General features: G+C 37.9%; 1 protein-coding gene across 3 annotated transcripts in view; it reads left to right on the top strand.

Annotated features, from left to right (window-relative positions):
- Nucleotides 1-157: 157 nt before the first annotated feature.
- SNX29 (sorting nexin 29) overlaps nt 158-11588 on the top strand; it is a 101658-nt gene continuing 90227 nt past the window's right edge. For 2 of the 3 annotated variants that reach the window (XM_059861210.1, XM_059861209.1), the window contains exons 1-7: nt 158-249; nt 5730-5794; nt 6669-6721; nt 7155-7279; nt 8368-8548; nt 10277-10347; nt 11190-11438. In XM_059861210.1, coding sequence (XP_059717193.1) covers nt 243-249; nt 5730-5794; nt 6669-6721; nt 7155-7279; nt 8368-8548; nt 10277-10347; nt 11190-11438 — 751 coding nt within the window. In that variant the 5' untranslated portion in view covers nt 158-242. Of the gene's footprint in view, nt 250-5729; nt 5795-6668; nt 6722-7154; nt 7280-8367; nt 8549-10276; nt 10348-11189; nt 11439-11588 lie in introns of those variants that run through there. The other variant, XM_059861211.1, reaches the window with a different exon arrangement.

Here is an 11588-nt window from a genome sequence, read left to right as displayed (position 1 = left end):
TCGCGTCCCTGCCCCGCAGGATGTCTCTGCCCGGCTGGGGCCGGGCGGCTCCGGGGCCGGGGCGCGCTGAGGGCGCGGGGCCGCGCTGAGGAGCCCCGGGCCGGGAAGCGCTCCGCGCCGCTCCCGGGGCCGTGTTTACCTTCCGGGGCGCCGGGCGGGTTCCGGGGCGGGCGGTGGCTGCCGGCCCGGCCGTGGCTGTGCGGGAGAGCGGCGGCTCCGGCGGACGGAGCCCCGCGGGCACCATGAGCGGTGAGTGCGGCCGGGCCGGCCCCTCCGCCCGGGCCCGCCGGGCGCTGTGGCGGCTGGCGCGGGCAGAGCGTGCCCGGGGGGCCCGGGCGGGAGTGGCACTGCCCTCGTTCCACCCCGGTGCCGTGCTGAGGCGCGGGACACTTGGGTCTCTTATCTCCACACCCCGTTCCTCGTTCCGGCTCCCTGAATTGGTGTTTTACCCCGTTTTAAATCCTAAGTCCTGCCCTTGAGCGTGACACTGGCTCACAGCGCAAGTGATGCTGAGCTCGGGCATCTGTGTTGCCTCAGCTGTGCAAACGCATAGGAAATACTCCTGAGGAAATAAATGATCAAGAGAAAATAGGAGTTGAAAAAAAATTAAAATACAAGCTCAGGAGCATGCCTTCGGTGGGAGAGGTGAGAACCACGGCTTGTGGAGAAAGGGCCCTGTTGCTGTCCCTGAGTCTGGTGAGGATTTCTCTGAATGCGGTAATTTCTGTGGTAGAGGGGAGTGGTGCGGGGGGGTGCTGAATCTTGAGGGTAAATATGTGCTAAATCCTGAGCTTTTTGAGGTATTTGTCAAGGAAATACTTGAAGCTTTGCATGAGAATTATGACCCATAAACTGCAGGACTGGAGGAAGTAGGTCTGCTTGAACAGGCAAGCATGGAGAGTTATTTGTTAGGATAGAGATGAAAATTCTAATAGACTTTTCTTGTAGGAGTAATGGATAAGTGATATTTATTTAATACGTATTAAAACACATTGGCAAGGATTTATTTGGGGCTTTTTGAGAAGGGAGGTGCTTTAGTAAAAACTTTGATGGGTTTGTTTGTACATCTTCAGCAATGAAAGTTGCAGGCAACGCTCTGCACCTGAGGGCTGGATCTCACATTGATCTCCCACCCTGATCTAATACACGGCGATCTTTGTTGTCAAAGGCAGTAAGAAAAAATCTGAGGAGTTAACTGGAGTAACTAAATGCTACATGTTTTGTGGGGAGCAGACATTTCTGAAAGTGAACTGAAAAATAAAACCACTTCACTTGTATTTTTCTCTGTTTTGTTCTCACCTTTATGGTAGGAAGAAAATAGAAGATTTTTGTGGAAGAGATGAGGCAAAAAAAGGATTATAATGGGGAAACTGCTTGTGGAAAATGCGAGTAACAGTGAAATCTCTCAAAGCATGGGAAAAGAAAGTTGCTCAAATGTTTCAGATCTTGACACAATATAGACTAAATCCTAATTACAAAATTTGTAAGTCATCATTTTCATATGGAAAACGTCAGCCCTTCAAATTCAAACTGGGAATAGCCTTGTGCAAATTTATGGAAATTAGAGCCTAAATCTTCCTAGGAGACTAATCTTTGAGAGCTCTATTTGGATTCTGTGACTCAAAAGGCAAGGTAACACCTCATGTGGCCTAAGGCTTCGTGTAGTTATTTTTGTTACCTTTAATATTTTTTAAAAACAATGAAGAGATACATGTTCACGAGAAAAGAAACATTTAATTACTTAAAATAGAGTAGTGCATGGGGTGACATTAGCAGTGGTGGTTCAGTTGCACAGTTACCGCTCATGTATAGCCCTGCCCACTGGGTTTTTCCAACAATTTCAATTAGACAGCAAGATAACAAAAAAACCCCTATTGTTGCACTTTTACAAACATTACTGTTACACAATGCTGTACAGCATTTTTCTAGAATAATATAAGTCAAACTGATCAGAACAGAGAAATATCTATCATTATCATGCTTGTTTCAGATGAAGGAGATGGCTGATGTTACCATGTCATTAATTTTAGCCGTATCCTTCTTTTAGTGCCTGCAACAGCACTGCCTGTATGTACTTCTATGCTCAGTTTTAGCCCTTTTACCTAACAGAGGTGTTCCTAAAATATAGATGGAAGAACTTCTCAGTGACTATAATTATGGTTGATGTTTATTTTCTTTAGTTACAGTGTATTTCTAATGGATGTGAAAATAAATTCCTGTTGATGTAAGACTCACCTTAATATTACTAATGCTGCTTACTAATTACATACTCCTATGTTATTCTACAGTGCTGAGTAGGCTAAACTTTAAAGGCAAATAATACAAGGATACAAGATTTATGTGCTTGTCAAGAATTGGGGGTGTTGTCATTTGTTTAATGACAGTTTCAAAAAACTTAAAAATACAACTCCTGGTGAGGGGAGTAAGCAGTAGAATCATAATAATGTAGTATAAGGTAGCATTTAAATTAGATCTGTATTTGTTTTATTTTAAACTTGTGCCCTCAGAACCTGCATTAGAGCAAGCACAAGGGATTGCAGTCTGCAATGTTGCATTCAGGACATAAATGCAAGTTACATAAGAGCAATATGAGATTTATTTATTTTACTTATATGCTGCATGTGGTGCTGAAGGGGACTTTACCTAGGAAGAACTGGATGAAAATTCTGCTTTCTTTTACTTATATGCCAGTTTGCTGCTGCTGTAGGTGTGGATGTTTGTGTCAGAGCATGGAGAGAAGTTTCTTTTAAAAATAGGAAATCATGACCTTGAACAACAAAAATGAAGAGGGTCACAGAGGCAGGTGCAGTACCTGAGCCTATTTTAAACCCTTTTTGACTGAGTAGATGTTGGTTGGAGGAGTCTCTTGAAGTTTCTTAGGTTTTCAACCTTATACTTATGTTTTCACAATTATTTTTAGAGTCCCGTATGAACTTCCTTTTTTATTGCAATAGTCTAAATACAGCCTTTTTCTGAGTAATGCTGTTTTTATGCATTCTACATTTTGTATTTGTATGTGTGTTGCTGTAGTTTTTACTGCTATTCTGAATGAGGAGAAGGGTATTTTAGTCAGTTTGTAATACACCCTTAGACTTAAAGTCAACTGGAGTTGATCACACTTAATTGGTGCTCTTGTCTGAAAATATGCCTTTTTTTTTTTTTCTGAAGACTTAGTTTAGAAAATGAAAATATGGAAGACCTAAATATTGAATTGAGTTAGTGGAGATGTATTTTTATTTTCCACCTACTGGAAACAAAACCATCACTAAATAGTACCATATTTTCTAGGCTTGTTACAAAGAAAAATATACCCTCAGCATGAAAAGAGACACAACTTAATCTTTGAGGTATTTTTTTTAAAAATTAGACTTTGTGAGTATTCTTTTCCTTCTACCTGTAAAATTTCTGTTAAGCAACAGCAGTAGAAGAATTTAGGATGTGCATTGAAGAGAAACCTCAGCTAAGCCCTCAGCAGACACATTACATGGCCTTTATAGGTCTGTTGATGGTGAGGGTGATCTGAACTGCTTCAGGAATTATTGGTTGTAATTTCCTGCAGTCATGATTGCTAGTAGTGCAGATTTACAAGTAAAATAAAGAGAAAATACACATTGCAATCAGTCTTTGTAGAGTTAAGGTTGTTTGGTATCATATGCTTTAATGGTTTAGAACATTAATTAGTATAGTGACCATCAGTAGGTATTCTGTATTTATGCATTTTTTTAATATTGATCACAGTTTGGAATCTAGTTGCAAACCATTTCTGTTACCAAATAGATACAAAGAGTCCAAAGAGATGTGAATTTAAAAACTCACATGTATTGCATTTGGAAGACAAGCTTGGCCCATCTCCTAATATTTTCATTTGATAAATGGTTTTTTGGTCATGAAATTGTCAATTGCATGCATTTGTTCTGATGTTGTCTCAAGCTATAAATATAAAGAGAAATATTGTGTTGTGCCTCTTCTTGCAGGTATGTGGGTAGTGTAAGACTAAGAGTAATGAGTTTTGAAACAACAGAGAAAATCTGCAGAGTTGTGTATATTTAGTGTTACTGAACATGAGAGGCTGCTCTGAAAGTTGTGATTGTTTTCCTTATTTTATGGTGATGTGATTTATTATGAAACAAATGGATACATAGGCATGCATACATCTCCATTTTGGCAATGTATGCGTGGTAAGAACATTGAATATTGTTTAATAAATTGTAATCTCTGAGGAGTGTACCACTCCTACAGAGTGGTAGGAATTATGTGAATTTAGCCTTATCTTCATGCTGGCATAACTGGCATAGCTGTTGGGAAGTTAAAACCCAGGTGGTGTGGGGTTTGAACCTGGAGTCCTGGACTGGCACTGAGCATTGTTTGAGTGCACTGGAGTGCTTGACTAACAGCCCCAGACCTCACACATCACATGTCTGCACAGTTTGAGTCAGAGTTCAAAATGGGAAGCACAACTTCTTGAAAATGCCCTGTAATCAGCAAAACCAGCATTGAGAAGCTTGCTTAGCAGCTATGTTTGCATGTTTTTCCTGTTGTTTTCATTATTCTGGCATACTGTGGGGGTTTTCTTCTGTTTAATGAATATATGAAACTATATGGAATATGAATTCAATTAATATACTTGTAGATTATTATGAATATATATAATGCATTATATCAGTATAATGTATATTTTTATGTTATATGAGTATATATATTTAAAGGCAGAATCATTTCAACAAATTCTGTTATGTCCTGCTGGTTTAAAAGCAAACTGTTTTGAGTGGGATTATGGAGATAGGAAATGCTGGGATTTGGACCTCACACTGTTGGATAGCAAGAGGAAGCACATATCTTTGATGTCATCTCTGTTTGCTAGTGTGTGGTGTTTGATTGTCAGTGTTGGGAGGAATTTGCTCCTGCAGAGTTTGGATAATTGGCTTTCAGGCTAGATGTACATTGGTTGTATGTTCTTTGAGAGAGAAAGGAGAATAGAATGACTTAAACTCCAGAGAGGTCACAGAGGTTTCTGATGGATGTTTTGAACTTAATCTACGTTGCCTCTGTAATTTCTTTATTCTCAGTTTATCTCAAAGAATAAATTTTACCATATTCATGGGAGTTTATAAAGGATATTCCAATAAACAAAGTATTGTGTTATTGTTGAAATAGCTTGAGAAGTTAAAGACTGTCTTGCATTGTTCCTTATATAGTAACAAAATAGATTTTATAGGTCTTAATAAGAAGAACAATGATGGTAGATAAGTTTTAAGGGATTTATTTTAACAGTTGCTTTCTGTTCACCTGACTTAAAGCTCTTTCTGCAGTAAGGTTTGACAGTAAGAAGATACTCTTGGTGTCTCATTTTTGTTTTCCATTCTTTTCTAGTGCTGTGATGCTGTACTACACTGGTAGTTGTGCTAAGAAGCTCAGGGCAAGCTGTGCATCAGCTTGAATAATTATTCTGTGTTTGGTACTGGTGAAATGTATCTTCAAAATGTTACTAAAATAAGAATCAAGATGATATTTGAAACATTATTGCTGCCTATTAGAGAAAGGCTACTTGAAACCTCAAAGCATAGTTTATACTGCATCATTTTACTTAGGGAAAATACATTAGTTAATTTAGTGGAATAATTGGCATGGGAAGAAAGTTTTCAGGGCCCAAAAGAAAGATGTTTGTGTTGGCCCAAACGTGTTTTAAAAACCAGTTTCTTTTAAAATGGTATGATTTTGTTGGATTTCAGGTTCACAGAGCAACGACACTAAAAGACAGTTTCTTCTAGAGCGGCTGCTGGATGCAGTTAAACAGGTGAGAAGTCCAACAGACATTTCTACAGTGGCTTACTCAGAGTTACTAGCAGGGACTGTCTTTGCTTTCTCTTTAACAAAGAGAAGGAAAAAGAAGAAAAGGAAACAAAGAAGAAATTGTGGCTTTCATAGTACAACTGAGTTTTTGTCTGCTAGCAAACAACTACTGTGCAGTATTTATTTAAAATTCTTATTCTGGACAGGTTGTATTTGCAATAGATCTCTTTTAAATATATATAGTACTATACAATATATATTAGGATATATATTGTAATCCTGATATGACTGAACTAAATTGCAGTGTACTGCAAAGTCTAACTTAGTTAACAGTAGAGTAGCAGCTTATTTTCTTTGCACTAGATTTTCAGTGAATGGTTAAAATACATGTAAAGATGTGATTTATGTATGTCTATATTTGTGTCAATGTCAAGTTCAGCAAGTAGAATTTCATAGACTGGAGTCAATTTAGGAGAGCTTGGGAGGCAAAAGAATTCCTCACAAGTAAGCCAGTGAAATGCTTCTTAAAGAGTGGTTCTGTGACTGTAGCACTGAACTGGGTAGGAGCAGTGCTTGGTTTTGTGGGTGCACATTTAAAACTCAAAAGTAGTAATTTCCACTCAGTTTTCAATTTACTGAAGGACCTGCAGGTGTGTTGCTCTGGCTGGCAAGGATCTATTTGAACTGTAAGAGCAGCCCACTAGTGTAACGTGATGCTCTAGAGCACTATTTGGATGCAGGCTGTATTTTGCAATGCTCTATTTTGTGCTGCTTCCTTTTTTGATATGACTTTGTTTCATATGGAAATAGTTGAGAAAACTGAATTTATTTAGTGTAACAAAAATTTCTTAAAATTTCTTAAAATCTGTTTATTGCAGTGTCAAATACGATTTGGAGGAAGAAAAGAAATTGCTTCAGACTCAGATAGCAGGTAAGATAGTCTAAGAATTACATGCTTAAATTTTCCATCATAATGACATAAAATATATGGCAGAAAATATTTGACATGCTCAAAAAATTACATTGCGTGAAAGGTAGGTGATCTGAAGCTGAAATAACATGATTAACAGCCCCTCTGGCAGGTGAGGGTGATTTCTCAAATTGATTGCCAATTCTTCTGAATGTAACCTGAGCCTCAGCTTTCAAGCATTATGATGAGACTGTGGGTTTAAGTAGATTATACTACTGGCAAATAATGAGATTACTGCATAGGAGGGATCTTTCACTGCTTATAAGATAATGGTTTGCTTTACATTTCTTGTTCAGAGATCTGGAATAAAGTTGCTGTATAGAAACATAGTAGATTTTCACTATGATTTTTTTCATAGTTCCTTTCCACGAGTTCATTAAAAATTGTGTTGCAGAGTGACCTGTTTGTGTGCTCAGTTTGAAGCTGTGTTCCAGCACGGCCTGAGGAGGAGCCGGGGATTAGCACTGACAGCAGCAGCAATCAAACAGGCAGCAGGTTTCTCCAGCAGAACTGAAACAGGTAAGTTGCTAATTGTAGCTATCCTGTTTTAATAGTTCTGATGTTCAGTCACGTGGCATAATTTCTAAAAGAAGTTTGAAGCACTGCACCAACTGCATATTGTTAGTAGGAGACTTTACACTTGATGTGTTGTAGAAGTAGCAGTGAAAATGACTGTTGTTTCTTACTCTAGTTTAACTTGCATTCCAAGTTTCTCTAGAAATGTTGCTGTTAGGAAATCTGCACTTCCTACTGTTGCATCATGTATAGTGGCAAATTTATTTTGAATTCTGGCAGGGATCAGGGTTGTGTAATTTTGGCGTTAAGTTTTTAAAACAATGTTTTCATTCTTGACTTTGTCTTACTCAGTTCTTTAAATGCCATATTCTATATAGGTCAGGTATGTTTAACTTCTAGTTATTGATGTAATTTTAGAAAGAAAAATTATATTGCTTGTATTGGTTTGCTTGGTTTTTATTACATTCTCCACATGCAAAGAAAAGATTCCTTTATTTTTCTCTTCACCATGACGTTTCCCTTTTCTTTAATCAGAGCTATCTGATCTAAAAACTGACCAGTTTTTATCAATATTTGGGAAAAGCGCACATAAAGTGTTTAGTGGGAAAAGATATTAAAATGCTTCTGTTTTCTAAAGTAACATGAATTTGTTATTTGCATGTCTGCAAATTCTGGAGCTACCTGTTCCTTTGGAACTGCCTTCCAACATTTCACATCTGCAGTAACATAAAGTCCTAAAGAAATCTTTTCCCTTCCATAATATGTTTCTAGTTGAACATATGAACCTGTGGATAAAATAGTAGCTTAAATGTGCTTTTAAATGTGAATTCTGTGCAAAATCCTCTAATTTGTGTGGCTTTTTCATTGAAGTGAAAAGTTCTAAGTGCTTAAATAGCCCGAGTTCTATAGGAATAAATAACTTATTTAACTGGTGGGTTGCACGAGGAGAGTAAATGATTCACCTTTGTTCAAAGTTGTATTGTTACCTGTTTGTTTTATAAATTTACATGTAAATGTATTCAGGTATGAGCTTAGTGGTTTTCTTGGTAGGGTGGTTGTCATTATTGTTATTATTAATCATTAAATTCCAGAGCCAGTGTTCTGGTATTATGTGAAAGAAGTGCTGAACAGACACGAGCTGCAGCGCTTCTACTCTCTGAAGGCCATCACTACAGACATTGGCAGAGGCCGGGCTTGGCTGCGCTGTGCTTTGAATGAACATTCCCTGGAAAGATATGTTCATATGCTGCTTGCAGATAAGAGTCGCCTCAGGTACTGTGTCTGATACCTTTGTGGTGCAGGAAGTGCTGACAATGTCTGAAGGCCCAGGCAAGCAAACAAAAGCCACATCTGTAGCAGTACCCCATATTCATTGCTATGCCTCTCAAGGCGCTTAAAATAATTTTTAAAAATTTTTGTAAGCCATTGAGGTAGTGGCTTGTGCCTATATCAACATGTGACCTCTTCCCTCATTCCCTTCCCTATTCTTTCAGCAATTTTCCTCACTGCAACCTGGACACCATACTTTAAGGTGCCTGTCTCATTCCACTAAAATAGTACACAATTGCAGCCATGTCTGATCTCAATTCATCCGTGGTAATTGCCTGTTGCCTTTTGGAGATCCTGTAATTGCAGAGCTCCAGCAGTGCAGCAGTGGGGAGCTGCAGCTGCAGATCACTGGGAAGTGGATAGGTAGCAGTTTGTGAAGCTTTTGTTACAGTTACTGAGAAAAACTTACTACACATTGTGAAATCCTAAAGTACTTTGGAAGTGCAAAACGTACTTAAGTTCATTACTGAGTCCTGCCTTTTTCTCATTTGGCTTCAACTTCTTTTCTTTATCTTCCTCTTTTAATCAATAACTGTTGAGCTTGCTCAAACCACTTGTTCAAGTCCAGTGGATTCAGCAGAAAGGCATTTTATTCATTTGCATTGATTAATGGATGTAGTGGATAAGATTATTGCCTGAACTGAGTTCATTAGTACCTCCTTTTCATTTCTAGTTTGTACCAGTCATCTGTAGCTTTCTTGCAAAACAGATTTTGGAGAAATCAAATAAAGACAAATGAAATAAAGAAAAAGGCCTGAAAACCATTAGGAAATGAGTGACTTGGATTGCTGTGTCACTAATTATTCTCATGCTTGTAGCAATACTTGCACAGTATCAGGATTATCAGCACACTGCATTGTAATGCTATTTCTAAAAAGGTTTATTCCAGAATTTTTAAGACTTAAATGTTACTCTAATTCCAGTGGGATTTACAGAATCAGTTTACATCCCCAATTACATGTTTTGGAAACTTTTAAATGAATCTGTCAGAGTTGTTTAATATATAGATTGAGGGGTTTTTTGCTCTCTGTTTTGTTGTTTAATTAACTGAATGTTGATAGTAAAAATACAACATTGTGCTACTAGAAAGAACCAGGCTTAGGACAACTAAATTTATGTGTTCACAGTGAAAAAATGTGGGTTTTTTACATACAAATTCATAGTTCACCCTACCTGTTTAGGGTAATTGGTTTGGGTTTGGATATTGAAACATGTCACAGAACCATAGAGGATTAGGATTTGGGTTAGAAAGGATCCTTAAAGATTGTATATGGGCAGGGGCCCTTACCCCCAGAGCAGGTTGTTCAAGGTAAAAGGACCATTTTTGTTTTGTTTGTGTTTATTTGTTCTAAGCGTATACAAAACATGTATAGCAATAGGTACAGAGAGATGCTGTGATTGCTAATGCAGTGTAAACCCCCAGACCTTGAGTAGCTTTTTTTCCCCTAAAAAAGTGCAGAGCTAAAACTGACCAAAAAAATACTCTTTAGCATGTCTTTTTAGAACCATCTGAACAGTTATCAATTTCAGGACTACAGGGAGTTACTGTGACATAAAATTTCATCCTTTGGCGTGCTCCTACTTATTCTTCAGAGTGTTTTTTGTATTTCAGAAGTGAAGTATATCTTACTATAGCACTGCATGTCCTTTTTTTCCCCCTTTAAATTACAGTGTCTTCTATGAAGACTGGTCTTTTATGATGGATGAAGAACGTTCTAGCATGATCCCTACAATGGCAGCTGGTAAGACTTTCTCTTCAGTATAACTGCTCTTGGAAAACTACTGCATGTTGGGGTGTTTGATCTGTTTCTGCTTGTGAGGAATTTCTCTAATACACTCTGTTTCTGTGGAGAATGTGTGTCAGAGGCACAGCCAGGTATTATGCCAATTTATGCTGTGAATTGATTATTAAAATCCTGGATCTGGCCTTCCTACAATTCAAAAAATTTCCACAAAAAATTTTAACTCTTCAGCAGTCAAGGGTAACTTAAAACAGTGCAGTTTAGAGAAGCAAAGTGGGTTATTCCTGACTAGAAAAGAGTAAAGATGGAATTTAATAGTAAGATCAAAATTAAAGGTAAGTACAGGTAAGGAGAGTAAGAGTAAGGAAGTATCATTCAAATGATTTACTTTTCTAGAGTTCATCCACAGAAGTGATGCATTATTACCTTTTATACCCCTTTTTTTCAGATACATGGTCACATGCTTCATTCTGCAAGACAAGGTTCTTGGGCATTTTTGCTAATAGAATATAGGAACCAACAAATAGTAAAGTTGCAGTGAAATGGGTTTAAATAAAAGGTTATAAATAAATGAGTTCTCAGTACTTATCAATTATTTAATGTGCAGCTGAACAGCCATCAAGAAGAATTCAGAACTGATTGCATCAGCTTGAATATAATCTAGAAAGGAATGAATGGTACAAAAAAGAATAAGAATTCATGCATTGGGAACTGTGGAAAATTTTTGGGAAAAATGTTTTCCATGTCCCAGTTTCATTAATCCTTAGCTTCTCTGTTCATATCTTATATGTGAAGTACATGGTGCATTTCTGGTCTCTTTTTCCCCTTTCTTTTTTCTGAAGGTCTGAACTCCATTCTTTTTGCTATCAACATTGATAATAAGGATTTAAATGGGCAGAGCAAGTGCACACCCACTGTGTCAGATTTGTTGAAGGAATCCACACAAAATGTAACTTCCTTGTTGAAGGAGTCCACTCAGGGTGTCAGCAGCCTCCTGCGAGAGATCACTGCCTCGTCTGCAGTCTCCATTCTCATCAAACCTGACCAGGACTCTGACCCACTGCCTGTTCTGCCCAGGAATGTAAATGCTGGTAAGCCTCTGTGAATGTTAGTGCCATTCAGAAACTTAGGAAATATTCAAGTGCATTTAAATAACTTTTACATTTAATGTACTATTGTAGAGCATAAGTCTTAAAATAAGTGCACTGTGCATACAAACCACTTGAGTGTGTAATTAAAAA

Source organism: Haemorhous mexicanus, chromosome 17 (genome assembly GCF_027477595.1).
Source record: "Haemorhous mexicanus isolate bHaeMex1 chromosome 17, bHaeMex1.pri, whole genome shotgun sequence".
Classification (NCBI taxonomy): Eukaryota; Metazoa; Chordata; class Aves; order Passeriformes; family Fringillidae; genus Haemorhous; species Haemorhous mexicanus.
The sequence above is the reverse complement of the archived record's forward strand: the minus strand, read 5'-3'. Positions and strand labels throughout refer to the sequence as shown.